General features: G+C 49.2%; 1 protein-coding gene across 18 annotated transcripts in view; it reads right to left on the bottom strand.

The window, feature by feature from the left end:
• The window catches only part of MAPT (microtubule associated protein tau), a 46,234-nt gene that overhangs the window by 22,688 nt on the left and 7,775 nt on the right, over nucleotides 1-15,771 (bottom strand). For all 18 annotated transcript variants that reach the window (XM_071577389.1, XM_071577390.1, XM_071577385.1 and 15 more), the window contains exon 2: nucleotides 1,062-1,150. In XM_071577389.1, the coding sequence (XP_071433490.1) occupies nucleotides 1,062-1,107 (46 nt within the window). In that variant the 5' untranslated portion in view covers nucleotides 1,108-1,150. The remainder of the gene's footprint in view (nucleotides 1-1,061; nucleotides 1,151-15,771) is intronic.

Raw genomic sequence — 15,771 nt, 5'->3', positions numbered from 1 at the left:
TGAACCGGCCAGGCAGGAACAGCAAAGCATGGCAGGAGCAGGCAAGGAGATCTTAGCAACATAAGGAGGAAAGATGTGCAACTTCTGAGTCACTGCTGTCCTCTGTGGGGCCCTCAGCTCCCTCCCAGAGCAGGCTGAGCAATCCCAGGACTGCAAACCAGCCCCTCTGTGTAACAGGATCAGGGCAGGACACCAAACGGTGCCAAGACGTGATGGGAAAAGTCTTTTGGAAGAGCAGGGCAAGAGGCACAAGTCTCCTGTCAGCAAAGGGTCTGAGCAAATCAAATAATGAGAGCTGGAAAAACTGCCTTGGAAAAGAATAAGCGAAATCCCTGGGAAGCTGAGATGAGTGAACAGGCTGAGAGGAGCTGTCGGACTGCAATGGGTTACAGAGCCCAGGATGGATGAATGCTATGGATTCTCTCCAGGCCAGAGGCAATCCATTTATCTGGTGTAAGGTGTGTCCAAAGCACCTCAAGAAAAGAAAATTAAGATGATGTTTATATGGAGGGTAGCCAGGAGTGAGTCCCACCAGGTTTGCTGGTGCTGTGTGAGCCTCCAAGCTCAACTGAGAAGCGTGGTGGAATGAGAAAGGAAAAGCTCCTGGAGAAATGCAGGTCTGAAACATGGGGAGGAAGACTTGGGCATGGCCCCCACTCCCAGAGCTCTCTGTTCAGTTGTCCCCAGGTCCCTGTGCAGGTGAGGAAAGCAGGCAGCAAGCAGCACCCTTGAGCTGTGACCCCAAATAAAAGCAGTGCTGTGTTTTTATAGCAAACTCAGGAGTGAACACAAAGGCACATTTGCAAAGCTGCAGCAGGAAGATAATCCCTAGTCTGGATACGAGTGGTTCTGCTTGTGCTGGGCAATGATATCCAAGAGCAGCAATTTCCTATGACTGTCAATGTTGGAGTACCTTGTGCACCCAGCTGATCCACAGTATCTTTCCACACACATATTCCCTCTCCTGGTTGCCTCCAAGGACCCCTCACACCACCACAATGCTCCCACTCTCCCAGCAGTGGGCAAGGTGGGGCCTCTCACCAGCTCCTGGACGTGCTCACCTGAGGAGAAGTGTTTTTCCTGGCCAGGTGCGTGATCCTCCATCATGGTGATGTCCTGAGGCTGCTCTGCCACCTCTCAGCACAGGTTCCTGATGAGAGTGAAAAGCAACACCCATTAGGCAAATTCTGACACAACAGGAGCAAAGGAAAGGTTTAATTGTTCCTGCACAAGGAAAAGGGGCACACAAGGCTAAAACAGGACTTTTCAGAGATGGATTTGGACCAGAGACTCTTAAGAGAAGAGGGTTTCACTTGGTTGTGGCTGTAAGGGGACAATTAACCCCAAATTCTTCTTGCAGGGCTCAGAAGACACACCACAGTGCAGAGCAAAGCAAAGAGGTCTGGACATAGAGGTAGGAGCAGAAAGGTGCCAAAACTCAGAGTCATTTTTCTAAAGTGCATTGATCTGCAAAAGGAAGGGAAGTTGCCAACAACCATCATCTGCTCCCTGATGCAGGGACTGTGTTTCTCCCTGCTCTCCGTGCTGGTTGGACAGACAGTGCTTTTAGCTGACTTCCTAATAGCTGATATAATTACAGCCATTGGCAGTGATTAATAATCAGCTATTAGTGTGGTCACATGTTTGCCATGACCATCAGAAGCAAATTAATCCAGTAACAAAGCTCAGGTTACCAGCAGCAAGGAAGGAACTCGTGGTTTAGTGTGCTGGCAATAAATTAACTGGATATATGGAACTCAACCAGAGAAGCTCCAGGGCCAGTAACCAGATCTCTCAGCCAGCTTTTTTTAAGCCTTAGCAAGATGACTCTGCAATTTAATTTCTGCCTCAGACAGACACAAAGCCATCTGACAGAACTGTACGAAGGAAGTTCAAGAACTTTCCCTGAAAAGAACTCATAAAAATAGAAGGATAAAATGAGAAAGAATTAAGTTCCTAATTTTTACCCCAAAACTGGTGGGCCCTAATTATTGGAACATATGGCTGCTCTCCTCCCAGTGCTCAAAGGATCATATTGATTATATCCTGGTCTCATCTGGCTGATGCTTGATATTATTTACAGGTCTATTTAGCACTGAAATACTAAAATGTAGTGTTAACCTGGTGTAGGGGCCACAAAAGCAACATGAGTGGGAACAGAAGTGTAAAATGACACACAGATGTTCTGCTCTGGTGTGTTTGTATGTACCCAGAAGTGACTCTTCTGTCCCCCACACATCTGGGACTGGGTGCAGCAGTTTTCCCAATCCCAGTCTGTTGGCAGGAAAACGTGGATGGCAGGAGCAGATCTCACCCCCTCCCAGCCACGCTCCTTCACTACACATCCAGACAGCAACATCTTTGCTTCCCAACTGCACGTCCAGAGCAAACCACTCACAAATCTGCCGTGCTGCATTTAAATGAGGCTGTCTCCTCACTCTGCCTCCCTTCCTCTCTTCCTCCCACGGGTTTTTTGGGGAAGAGCAGTTAGTGTGTCTCCCCAGACTCCCTGGAAAGCCACACTTAGTCCTTTCTTTGCCTCTCGACAAGACTTTCCTGGGACACCACCCAGAGAAGACCCTCTGCTCGACAGCTAGTGAGCTCACCTAACCTGTCAGAGGTTTGTCTGCTGCCTCCATGGACACAGAGAAGACCTTCCACTTTTCCTGGGAAAGCAGCATTTAGCAGGAGTGCAGCACCAGCACTGCAGCAGTGGCCGTGATTCAGCAAAGGCTGTCACTGCTTCCTGCTGTCCTGTCACTGCCAGGGCTTTCCAGCACAAAGGAACAGGGAAGGTGGTGGTCCTGCAATGTGTCTGTGCTGCTCATGGGCAGGCAGGGCCAGCCTCTGCTCCCACCCTGTTCCATGCAGGATTCAGCTGCCTCTGAGCCAGGGTGGGCTCGGGAGGATGCAGCCATTAATTTTTCAGAGAGGAGAGAGAAAGAGCTGCCTTTCTGTTACAAGGAAAAAAGCATGACCAAAAGGCACAAAGATCCATTAGAAAAATGCTCAGTGAGACGCTGAGAGCACCTCAAACCCAGCTGCAGCTTATGAAACACCCTGCCCTGGCTGCTCCTTCATTTGGACACAGTGATTTGGGGGGATGATGTCTGGGTTTGCCATGGGGAGCAGCAGCATCTCCCAGCAGGTGAAGCACCATGTCCTGCAGCCCAGCAGCAGAGCCTCCCTGTGCCTGAGCCCCTGTCAGCAACACCAGTGGTGGAGAATAAACCACCTCAAAGTGGCACAAGCCAAGGGGCAGGGAGGGAGAGAGACTATTGACAAGGGCATGGAGTGACAGGACAAGGGGCAATGTCTTCACACTGATAGTGAGCAGTTTAGATTGGGAAGATGCTCTTCCCTGTGAGGGTGGACAGGCCCTGGCACAGGTGCCCAGAGAAGCAGTGGCTGCCCCATCCCTGGCTGGACTGAGCTCTGAGCCATCTGGGCTAGTGGAATGTGTCCCGGCCCATGGCAGAGGTAGAACTGGATGATCTTTAAGGTCTCTCCCAACCCAACCCATTCCATGATTCTGTGATCCCACTCCCACATGGTTCCCACAGCATCTTTTAGCTGCACAAGTGTCCATTCAACAGATGCCTTTCTCCCAAAGCCATTGGGAAGCATTCTCTGCCCTCTGAGGCCTGGCAGGGCTGAGATTGAAACCCATTACAATAGGGCTGATGAAATTTCATCAGCACCAGATAAGCAAATAAATAACATTAAGCACACAAAGCAATCCGGTGGGTAAGCAGGACTGAGCCACCACCATTATCTCTGAGCTGCAAAGCTCTCCCAGCAGAATTTCAAACACACCATGGAATCGTGGCTATTCACCAGGAGCATCAGCTAGAAAGGCATCTTGCACCTCTCCAGTGGATGCTGACCTTCATTCTCTCCCTCTTTTTTACTCATAGACATCAGCTAAAAGTGTCGCTCAGTCCAAACCCCACAAATGATGTGCCTGGTCTGGGGACAGATCTGACCTGTTCAAACCAAGAAGGAAAACTAAATTGCTTATATTCAAAGCCTGTCTGGTTTTAGAGGGAAAGGCTCAGCTCTGTTTTGGGTTTTCACTCAGGTAATAAATTCAGATGACCAAAGAGAATTTCAACTTCATTAAAACTGCATCTTCTAGATTTGAATTCTTAAAAAGAGATGGTCTAAATATTCTGAAAAAAGTCCAAAATGATAATTCTGTTTGTTTTTCCCTTTGAGTGGGGGAAGGGGAAATCCCTCTTAGGGAAAAACATAACATGAAGGGGAAAAAAATATTCTAAAATATTCTTAAAAGTGTAGAACCAGCCCCGCCTTGAAGCAATGGTTGAGTGATGCATAATTAGAGCAAGGAGAGCTGTGCAGAGATAAACCTGAGCAGCACCCTCGGCATGGCAGATAAAACACAAACCCTCAGAAGAATCTTATCCATTCCCAGCAGGACTATTCTCCTTAACCAGGGACATTATCTGAAAAGCAACAGCCTATCCCATAATTAACTGCTCATCCAAGCCTCCTGTTTTCCCAACCCACCACCCCCTTTCGGGAGGAGAGGCCTCCAGAGGAGTCTTCTGGAATGGTACAACCAGGCACCCAGGGGGCAAAGTTTTTGTTGCAGGAGCAGGAGGAACAACTTGATTTTTGGCAGGGCAGGCTCAGCCCACCAGCACCACTGGTGTTTGTTGTGTGTGCAGTCCCCGAGCATCAACCCAGTCTGTCCAGCAGCTGAGTTTAACTGGTGAGAGCCCAGCCAGCTCCTGCCACCCAACGCAGCTGCTGTGCCATTCATTGGTGTGACAATGAGACACAGGCTGGCACATGGAAAATCTCACTGCCAGGCTTGGAGATCCTTTCCCAACCATAAAGGATCCCAAACAGTGACCTCCAAGCCTCCAACTGGTTTGAGAGCAGAACTTTGCCATCCCTACACCCTCAGATCAGTGTGACTTGGAGAGGAGTAGATATTCCAAGGTGCTTGGGCTAGACTGGAGGTGTGTGTGGATCCAAGGGCAGAGAAAAGGGAGCACAGGGCAGCTCATGGCACTCAGGCCACCAGGTGACTCTGGATGCACTTCCCCACAAAGCAAAGTTCAACATGGAGCAACCAGGAGCAACTTTCAAGAGTTTGAGTAACATTTCACAGCTGAACCAGATCTCACAACAGTCATTAAAATGATAGAACGCTCTGGGTTGGAAGGGACCTTAAAGATCATCTCATTCCAACTTCCCTGCTGTGGACAGGAACACCTTCCACCAGCCCAGATGGCTCAGAACTCCATCCAACCTGGCCTTGGACACTTCCAGGGATGGAGCAGCCACAGCTTCTCTGGGCACCAGTGCCATGGCCTGCCCACCCTCACAGGGAGGAGCACCCTCCCAGTACCAATCTAAACTACTCTCTGCCAGTTTGAAGCCATTGCCCCTTGTCCTGTCACTCCAGGCCTTTATAAATAATCTCTCTCCATCTTTCCTGTCAGCTCCCTTCAGGCCATCATTAGGTCACCCCAAAGCTTCTCTTTGAGTCTCTACACAGCCTCATGTCCAGTCTTCAGCAGCAATTCCTGCCCAGCTTCCAAAGAGGCACCTGGGCATCTTTCTGGACCACAGTCAGGACACATCCCACCAGCACAACACCACAGCAGGGCCCCCACCCTGATGCCACTTGGCCAAACCCCCAGCAAACCCCACACAAAGCCTCCAGCCCCCAAAATTAAGTAGGGCAACCCAAACTTTTAATCCTTTGGCAAGAAGTTTCTCTGCAGTGAAAGGTAACTAAACTCAGGGCTGAAAACAATGTGCCCTGTTCCTACTGCGAGTGGCCCCGTGGCACAGTGGGAGGAGGGCAGATGCCAGGAGGACACAGCTGGGCTTTGGTGGAGCTTGTGGAATCTGTGCCAGAAAACATCATCAGCACTGTCACAAAGGAGCATGAAAAAGCCTCCCCACTGCCCCTGTGGTGCCAGGAGATGAGTGTTCCCACGATGCCCAGCCCAGGGAAGTGGGTGAGCAGCTGCACCCCACTGTACCCATGGGCACAGCCACGCTCCCAGCCCAGGGACTGGTGGGACATGACCCCACAGCTGAGGGAGGATTATCCCTGATCAGAGGGAGAGGCAGAGCCTGGATCTGCAGCAGCTCCCACTGCGCAGCTCCCGGGATCACGAGGTGGGGACTAATGGCTTGATTTACATACACACCAATCCCAAAATAAACCCGGCGTTGGCAGAGCTGTTTGTGGGTGGGTGTGGAGGGCTCCTGGTGCACATGGGCAAGAAAACACAGGAAAATGAAATTTCAGCAGTGGGAGATACTGGATGGATTTGCACAATGTGGGACATATCGCTGGGTCCAACCAAGCAGCTCCATCCTTCACATCAGCCATAAAATATTGATGCTTAAGGAGTTTTTGATTTTCTGATTTTTCATTTTTATAGATTTTAGAAGTACTTGTAACTGTAGTAAAATGTAGGTTTAGTGTGCTAATATTTCTAACAGCTTAGGTTCATTGTTTATGTATCCTACCCCCTAGCACATACCAGTAGCTCAAATTCGTTTAGTTATTTAGTCTTGTTTAGACCCTCTTCAAGGTAGAATGCTGATGACTCTCAGAAAGGCCTGCAGAATGAGACATAAACACAGGGCAGAGTGACCCAGAAATCAATCAGAACACTGGAAGAACTCCAGGAGCCAGAGGAAGAGGAGGAATAATGAAGAGGAGGAATAATGAAGAGGAGGAATAATGAAGAGGAGGAATAATGAAGAGAAGGTCTCACCGACCCCAGACTCAAATCCTGAGAGGGTGGAACGGGGTGGGACTGGGGCTGGACTGAGAGATGTGTAAAGCAATGACTGGGTAGACCATATTATAAAAACCATAGGAACCAGTGTTTGGGAGGTGCATGTGCATGTCACCATGTATTCCTAAGGGCCCTTGGCCTGATATTAAAGGACTTTTGCTTTTTATCTTATCCCATAGTAACTTGGCTCAGAGTCCTGCTTTGTTGGGGTCTCTCACGGCATCAATATCCAAGTGGCCACCCAGGTAGTTCCCAGACGTGGCAGAGCAAAGACTCTTGGATATTGTCTTGTGCTCAGTGCCTTCTTCTCCGTTATTTAATCAGGAAGGGCACAAAGGAACCACTCTTGCTATTGAAAATGAAAACTCAACAAACACAGCTAAGTGTTACTCTGAAAGGTGATCAAACACAACCAGGGCTTTAAAAGAAAGTGTCGTTCCGTCTGAATTACATAATTAAAATGAAGTGACAGCCCCGTGAAACAACATCAGCCTGAAAGGCTGTTCATAATTCATAAGCAACTTCCTTTTCATCTCCTTTGTGTACTTCTCCAAGTCCTGTTTTTCCCAGAAGCTGACAGAGGAAGGAATATGGACGATGATCTCATTAATTGCAGGCACTGTCTAATATGCAGTGAGCTGAGAAATTACACAGAATTATCTAGTCAAAAGGGCTGAAAAACTTCCTTTGGGTTCAAAGACAGACAAATGCCTCTTGGAATAATAGGAGGGAGCCACAAAAGAAATATCTCAAAAATAATTTTTTTTCTATTTGTTTTTCCCCACAATTTTTCCATGTTATAGTTTAAATGACTCATTGGAAGTCTGAAACTTTTGCCACCTTTTTCTGGGAGCTGGACACCTTCTATGCAGACATGAGATGGGCTGCGGATCACAGAAGAACAGCTTTGAGGCACAGGAGTCTCATCACAGCAAGGGTGGTCACACTGGCTTCTTGCACACCCATCTGGGACATGAAGGTTATTGAGACCAGGCATTAAACACCTCCCACACCAGTTAATGACACATTACCAGGTCTGGAAAGGAGATGGGGAAAGGTGAGGCTGGTAACAGGGCAAGGAAACCCCAAGTAATGAGATGCCACAGTTCTGTACCAACACCATCAAAAGGAAAAGGAAAAGCTCAGTCTAAAGGCACAAGAGCTCAGGGAACCATCAGCAAATACCACAGAATGGGGCTGTGTTGGAAGGGATATTAAAGATCAATCAACCCACACCCTGCCATGGGCAGGGACACCTTCCCCTAATCCAGATGGCTCCAAGCCCTGTCCAGCCTGGCCTTGGCCTCTTCCAGGGCTGGGGCAGCCACTGCTTCTCTGGTCACCTGTGCAAGGGCCTCACCACCCTCAAAGGGAAGGATTTCTTCCCAATATCCCATCTAATCCTGCCCTCTCAGTGTGAAGCCATTCCCCCTTGTCCTGTCACTCCAAGCCCCTGTAAAAAGTCCATCTCCAGTTAATACAGCCCTTACAAACCCAACCTCTCCATAGCCAAGAGCTCTGTCAGCTACTGCTGGGGGCCACCAGTGGGGAAAGGTCTCTGGAGCAGCCTTGTGCCCAGGGAAAAGCCAAGGAACTTATGCTGATAAGTTCCTCAGGGTTGCTGAGAATTAAACTAACAGAATTTGCCATCCCAAATCAGCTTAGGCCCACTCCAGCAGCTGCCTCAGAGCAGGGTGGCAATTAGGAGACCAGATTATCCAGGCACAAAACCAGCCTGAGCTGCAAGAGCTGGACTCAGGAGATGGGAAATGGCTTTGCCTGCATGTCTCTTCTCTGCCCAAATAAAAGCACATCACAACTGTGGCCTCTTCCAAGGGCAGGAATGTGCTGGGAAGCACCTGATGGGACATACACAAGTGGTTTGTAATGTGGGAATATCAACTCTTGCATCAGTTGGTACTGGCAGAAGCACATGGTGGTTTATCAAAGGCATCTTTATTCCCACCGTCCCTGCAGAGGGAAAAGGGGTGAAAAGGCTCATCAGAGAGCAGGGTGGGGACAAGCCAGTGTAGAGACCAGTCTCCCACTGATCCCACAACTGGTGGCTCCAACATGGACTGCTCTCCTTCAGGCAGGGCTCTCTGAGCAGCACTGGAGTGGAGAAATCACAGGAAGCTCCTGAGGGACACTACAGGGACATAAAGGGAGCAAAGCCCCACCTTCATCTCACCTGAAATCTGAGCACCTCCAGAATCCCCTGTCACTATAAGGATCTTCCTTCCTTGGTATTTCACACCTTTTTACTTTTCTTCTCACTTTTTGTCTGGCTTATCTGACCAAACCAAACCCAACCTTCCCCAACACCACTAAGAGAACACCCCTCCCCATCCCAGCTTTCCTTGGGAGCTCTTGGAAGGTGTTTAAGGGCATCCATGGCCCAGGGAAGTGCCAGCACTCCAGATCACCCAGCTCATTCCACAGTATGATGCAAAGATCAGGCTGTCCCTAAGTCCACTAACTTTAGCTAGATTAGAGCTCTGATCAGAAGGGCTTACGTGGCAGCAGAAAAGGAAGCCACAGGAGTTTTAAAGCTTGCCCTGCGTGTTCAGAAGGATCTTTGTGAATAGGAGGAAGGGAAGCCTCTTTGGCAAGGATTTACCAGGCTACCTTTGGATTTCTCCCAACCCCCAGCTCCAGCATCTTGCAGTCATGCATTTCCCTGAGCCATGAGATGGTCGATGGGTGGATAAATTCTTCCTCCCCAAAATCCTGCTTGCTTGGGAAGCCTTTAAGCAGCCGAACACGTAGAGCGGATCAGCGAGAAGGCAGATCTTATTTACCAGCTAATTCCCTCTGACTCTTCCCATCCCAGGCTCAGCCCAAGCCTGCTACAAATCAAAGCATCTCCCCTGCTGCTGCAGGTTTTAAGGCGGGCTCGACAGCACTCAGGCTTGTACCAGTCACTATTCACTTCACAGAAAATGCTGGAAGGTTGGAACTTCCCCTGCCCTGCCCTTCCAAGGCTGCTCTCTGTGCTGAGATGTGGCTGAACCACCGTGCACAGCCCAGTCCTTGGACAGCTCTCCCCCACTGCCACCAAAAGGGATGGGGAGGGGGCAAAGAGGGAAGAAAAGTTCCCAAAAATGCCACTGGAGTCTTAATGAATTAGGACAATCAACGGCACAGCAGCAGTTCTGCCCCATCAAGCAACTACTTTACCTTGGCTGGCAAATTACACCATGAGGAGGGAAAAACTGCTTTCTGAGAAATTGCACTGCCTGAAGAAAGAAAAACAGGCATCCATCCTCACTAACTGATGGCTGCCAAGCTCCTCGGTGTTGCTCATGTGGAATTATAAAGGGTGTTCCCAGGAAAAGCAGAAGAGGATGGTCCCACTCACACAGGAGCGCAGGGAACAGGAGCCTGGCAGGACTGTTAGTGTGGCCAGCAGCTTGTCATGGTTATCACGATTTTCTGAATTAATATGAGCAGAAACAAACTAACAAGACTCATTTCAGGCTCGAGTGGGTACCACAACACCTCCCAGGGCAGGGAAAGGCTGGTGGATGCAGATCAGCCCCAGTTCCCTGAACACAGCTCATCTGGGAGGGCACTGAGCACTGGCACACTTATTGCATTCCCAGAGTCCCTGAAATGCAATTCAGTCAATCAAAGAGTGGAGAAATATTCTAAAATTCGCCAGCCAGACACCAAACTCGCTCAGACAAACAGGAGGGTGAAAATACCCACAGTGGCTGATGAGACAGCACAGAGCTGAGCTCTCAGACAGTGCTTGATGGGATCCACTGAGGTATTTGCAGCAGGTTAGTGAACATGGACTCCCTGAAAGCAGCTCATGCTCACAGGAGCTCCCTGGCACCGTCTCCATTTTCCAACTCACTGCTCTGCAGCACAGCCTGTGCTGTAGGACCCAGCAAGAGAAACAGAGCTCTGCTCGTTTCCTTTCTCCGCAGGCTTTTGTAGCAGCACATGGACAGCAGAGCCCAATTGGTGCAGCAGAGACCCCTGAAACCTGGTGAGAACACAGGATCAACCACAGCCCAGGGCCAGGTGCAGAGTGCACTGAAGACACTGAGTTAAATGTTCTGCATTTCAACCCACTGCAAGGAGAAACCACCCCACAGCATTCCGCTGCCTTCCTGCCAACCCTGGGAATCTTTCCTTTCCTTGCTGCAGGAGCAAACAGCCACTGCTTCTGTGGTGCACAGAGCCAGGGCCCCCAGGGACAAACGGGCACAATTAAGCTTTTCCTGTGCTGGGAAGGGCCACATCCTGCACTTTCCAGGAGCTGCTCCAGCCAGTGGGGCTCAGCACAGGCTGCACAGCAGCAGGTCCAGAGAAGAGCAACGAGGCTGGAGAAGGGACTGGAGCACAAGTGCTGTGGGGAGAGGCTGAGGGAGCTGGGGGTGTTTAGCCTGGAGAAGAGAAGGCTCAGAGGTGACCTCAGCACTGTCTGGAACTGCCTGAAGGGAAGTTCTGGCCAGCTGGGGGTTGGTCTCTTCTCCCAGGCACTCAGCAATAGGACAAGGGGGCACGTTGGGCTCAAGCTCTGCCAGGGGAAACTGAAGTTGGAGATGAGAAAGAAATTCTTTGCAGAGAGAGTGCTCAGGCATTGGAATGGGCTGCCCAGAGAGGGGGTGGATTCCCCATCCCTGGAGGTTTTTCAACTGAGCTTGGCCGTGGCACTGAGTGCCATGATCTGGTAAAGGGACTGGAGTTGGACCAAGGGCTGGACTTGGTGATCTCAGAGGTCTTTTCCAACCCAATCCATTCTAGGATTCTATGATTCTAGGAGGTGGTTCCAGGCACTAAACCAGCAGAAGCTGAGCCTCTTACAGGCAGAAATTGTGTGTGACAGTAATGCTGGGGCTTTGGAGAGGAAGTGTGGCAGAGAAAGAAAGTGTGGGAAAGAGGGGGAAAGTGTGCCAGCACCAGCCACCACCCAGCTGCACCTGAGCCCCTCTGGGTTTTGCCTCAGGCTTGAAAAACACATTGTTGAAGCACAAGGTATGTGTTTATTGCTTACTTTGATCTCAGCCGCTCCTCTTTCTTTGATTTCACAGTGCTGACAACATTTGCTGCACCCTGACAGAAGTTCTGTGAATATTCAATGCTCCCACAGTAATGAAGATATTAAATATGAAAGATTCCTCATGCCACAGCTTCAGTCTAGTGAGTGATCCCAGTCAGAGCAGATGCAACAGGACCAGTGTGGCCACTGATGTTGCAGGAGATTTTCTCAGGGCAGGGAAAACAGTCTTCATGGATTGGGCTGTCATTTCTGAAGTTATTTTGAGCTGTTTCAGCACATGGATAGAAAATAAAATGATGACAGCGGCACCATCTGCTCCAGTTACTGCCACACCACCAAGGCTGGCATTGCTCTCACAGCCAAAGCCTGTCCCAGGGGAGAGGCCAAGGCAGGTGAGCTTCCCCAGGGAGCTCCTTTTTCTTCTGCAGGATCCAAGACTGCAGGTGCAGAAGGGGATGTCAGTGTGCTACAGCACAGAGACTTCCACAAGGAACAGGGAGGGAAGGCACAGGGTGCCCAGCAGATGCTGGAAAGAGATTGAGGGGCTGGAGCGGGGCCAGAGAAGAGCAACGAGGCTGGAGAAGGGACTGGAGCACAAGTGCTGTGGGGAGAGGCTGAGGGAGCTGGGGGTGTTCAGCCTGGAGAAGAGGAGGCTCAGAGGTGACCTCAGCACTGTCTGGAACTGCCTGAAGGGAAGTTCTGGCCAGGTGGGGGTTGGTCTCTTCTCCCAGGCACTCAGCAATAGGACAAGGGGGCACGATGGGCTCAAGCTCTGCCAGGGGAAATTGAAGTTGGAGAGCAGAAAGAAATTCTTTGCAGAGAGAGTGCTCAGGCATTGGAATGGGCTGCCCAGAGAGGGGGTGGATTCTCCATCCCTGGAGGTTTTTCAGCTGAGCTTGGCCATGGCACTGAGTGCCATGATCTGGTAAAGGGACTGGAGTTGGACCAAGGGTTGGACTTGATGATCTCGGGGGTCTTTTCCAACCCAATCCATTCTGTGATTCTGTGCTCTGTGCCCTCAGACACACACAGGCAGGAACCAAATTGTCTGACAAACCACAGCTCTCCCTGCAGGAGGGACACAGGTCTCTGTGTACAGTTTACACACAGTGCTGCCTTCACCAGTGATTGGGGGGACTTATGCTTATTAATTGATAATGTTATTAATTGATATACCTATCCCAGAATTCGCTTAGTAGTTATTATAAAATTCACTGTATAACATACAGCAAAACTGACAAGGTACAGACCTGTCCTTGAAGATGCCACACCAAGAGGCCCCAGAGCCTCCTAGACTTATTAAAACAGCCTGCATACCCCATGAAACGAAGATAAATCAGAAGATATGTCAAAAGAACAAGATAAGTTGAGAAATTTGCCAATTAGACCAGTTACAGTTGCCAACAGATCTGGTTTGAAGCAGTTTTGAGCAAAAGTTCAAGGGAGGAAGATGCCTGACTTCATCCCCAAAGACCACCAAAGACCCCTGACCTGAATTACCAGGAGGAAAAGCACAGGCAGGAGTGGCACAGGGTGCAGAAAATGGAAATCAGTTCTTGAAACTCATTATAATAACTCTGCCTTCTCTAAGAAAATAATGTATAATGTATAACTTACTTGCATATAAACCTGTTAACTCGACCAGGTGTGCACGTTTTTGGAGGAGCCATCCCCCCATGCACCCAGGCCTGGAATAAACCTATAACCTTACTGGATATTCAGTCTTCTTTCTGCAAATCACCAAGCCACTACTTTTAGTCACCTGACAGCCAGACTGGGCACCAAACAGCCCCAGAGTGTCCAGTTCCAGCTCCCCGAAGGTGACTGACAGTGCTGGAATGCAGCAGGATGCCTTCCCAGGACAGTGTCTCTATAAATACAGAGCAAAGTGTCAGGCATTCTTGACACACTGGTTTCTTACCCTAGAAAGAAACAAACACATCAGGTCTCACCAGCTTTCAGGGCTTTAGCAGGACTAGTCCTCACCCCAACAGCCACCCTGCAACTAAAGAAGGCTCTGCCAAGGCCATGTGAGTTTCTGTCTGGCTCTGCTGCATTATTTTTGCTTGTCATGACTAAGAGACACTTCAGATGAGGTCAAAAGTCAGAGGGCGTTTCCTGAATGTCTTTTTTTTTTAATTCTTTAATGTCCAAAGCAACAAACAATAAGACATTCAACAAGCATTTCTGCTACATTTCCATCTCCCCTGTCACGTTATTGCATAACAGCAATAACTCTGTTCCCTCAAAATGTTCACAACAGTATTAACTACAACTAAAAGCAGCAATTTTTTATTAAATCTGCATTAGAAAGGGCAGTAAGTAGATAAATGCAGCCTAATCTGAAGGAGCTCAAGAGCAAAAACAAACATCAGCAGGAGGGCACAGTGTAGGGATCAGAGACTCATTCAGTTCCTGACAGGGAGGGAAAGGACTGGGACACACCAACCAAGCCAGAGCTCTTCCTTCTAATACAAAACCCCCACAGAAGCTGCATTTGTACCTTTATTTTTCCTAACAAGGGAGTACAGTTTGAACCATGCTGAGGCATGAGACAAACAAGGATTTTCCAGTCAGGGTGAACAGCAAATAAAAACCATTATACCAAAACATCCCTACTGGGCACTGGGATGTCTCTCTCCAGCTGGTCTTTGCCCAGTTTGGGCCACTTGGGATGACAATCAAGCAGCAATCTGTGTTGCCTTGATTCTGGTTTTATGGAGCTGATGAGCAGATTTGCAGCAAAAGCAGGTGCAGGCAGCATGACTAGTGACAACCCATGTGGGAACACGGGCCATAAATTCAGCCAAAGAGTTGTAAAACCATTATTTTCCCTCCTAACCCAACAGCTAACAGAGAGGCAAGTTGAAAAAAATAAATTCATAATCCACATGCATTTCATCTTCCCAGGAATTAGCCCAGTTGGTGCCCATCTTTCTTTCCACAGGGGTGAAGAGCAGAAATTGTCTGAATTTAAGCCTGCCCCAAGTCTAGGAATCCCAGCTTCCTCTTCCCCAGTACATTTGTTAAAAAGAAATGAGGTGCAATCAGTCTCCTCAGGGATTTTATCTGCTTTCAGCTCTAAATGCAGCTCTGCTGTCACATGTATGACATGCACAAAAGGAGCTCCTGCTTCAGAGCCTGACTTCTGGCTTAAAATAATCCCGCTCCTGCTCTCAGGTTACGAGGGATCCATTGATGTTCTGTAAGGTCACAGGCTCTAAATCACTAATACAAAGGCTTGCAGACTCAGGGGGGCTGGTGCTTCAGCAGTGCTTGGTTTTATCACGGTGCATGAATGGAGAGACTGTTTGGAGGGGCTCTGACCACACCTAAAGCCATGGCTTTGTCAGCCCTTATCGAGGGAGGCAGGAGCACTTTGCTGATGGTGGGAGATGCAGCAAAGAACACCCCACACACCCCAAAAGCTTCACCCATCTCACAGAACTGCTCATTTTCACTGAAGGAAAACACTCAGGGCATTTCCCTCTCTCCACACTGCAGGACTTTAGTGCCAAGTAATCCTTACCTGGCTCTAAAACTCACATTATACCCACCCACCTCCCTCCAGCATCACCCAGTCCCCTCCTCTTGAAGCCAAGTATTTCACCTCAAGCACTGTAAGGTGCTTTTCACCTGTACACCAACACTGCCACAACCCCCAGACAGGATTTATCCATTTAGGAACTTAAGCACCAAGAGGTTCTTGGATGCTGAGAGAGCAAACAACCCCAGGAAGTCCAAAACTCCTCCGTAAATGTGAGCAAAAGCAGCTAATGAAATGTGGACCTCAGACAGCCGTGACAATAAACCCTGTTATTAGACACAGAAGCAGTGACATATTTGAGAGATTAAGCATTAATAAGTGCCTTCACATTAAAGAGTATTCATTCTTCATCTCCAGGAGGAACCTGGGGGAAGGGAGGAGCTGGCAAGGTAATCCAGCTGACACTGGAATAGGTG

The sequence above is a fragment of the Pithys albifrons genome, chromosome 25 (assembly GCF_047495875.1).
Source record: "Pithys albifrons albifrons isolate INPA30051 chromosome 25, PitAlb_v1, whole genome shotgun sequence".
NCBI classification, from domain to species: domain Eukaryota; kingdom Metazoa; phylum Chordata; class Aves; order Passeriformes; family Thamnophilidae; genus Pithys; species Pithys albifrons.
This window is presented reverse-complemented; position numbering and strand designations above follow the sequence as displayed.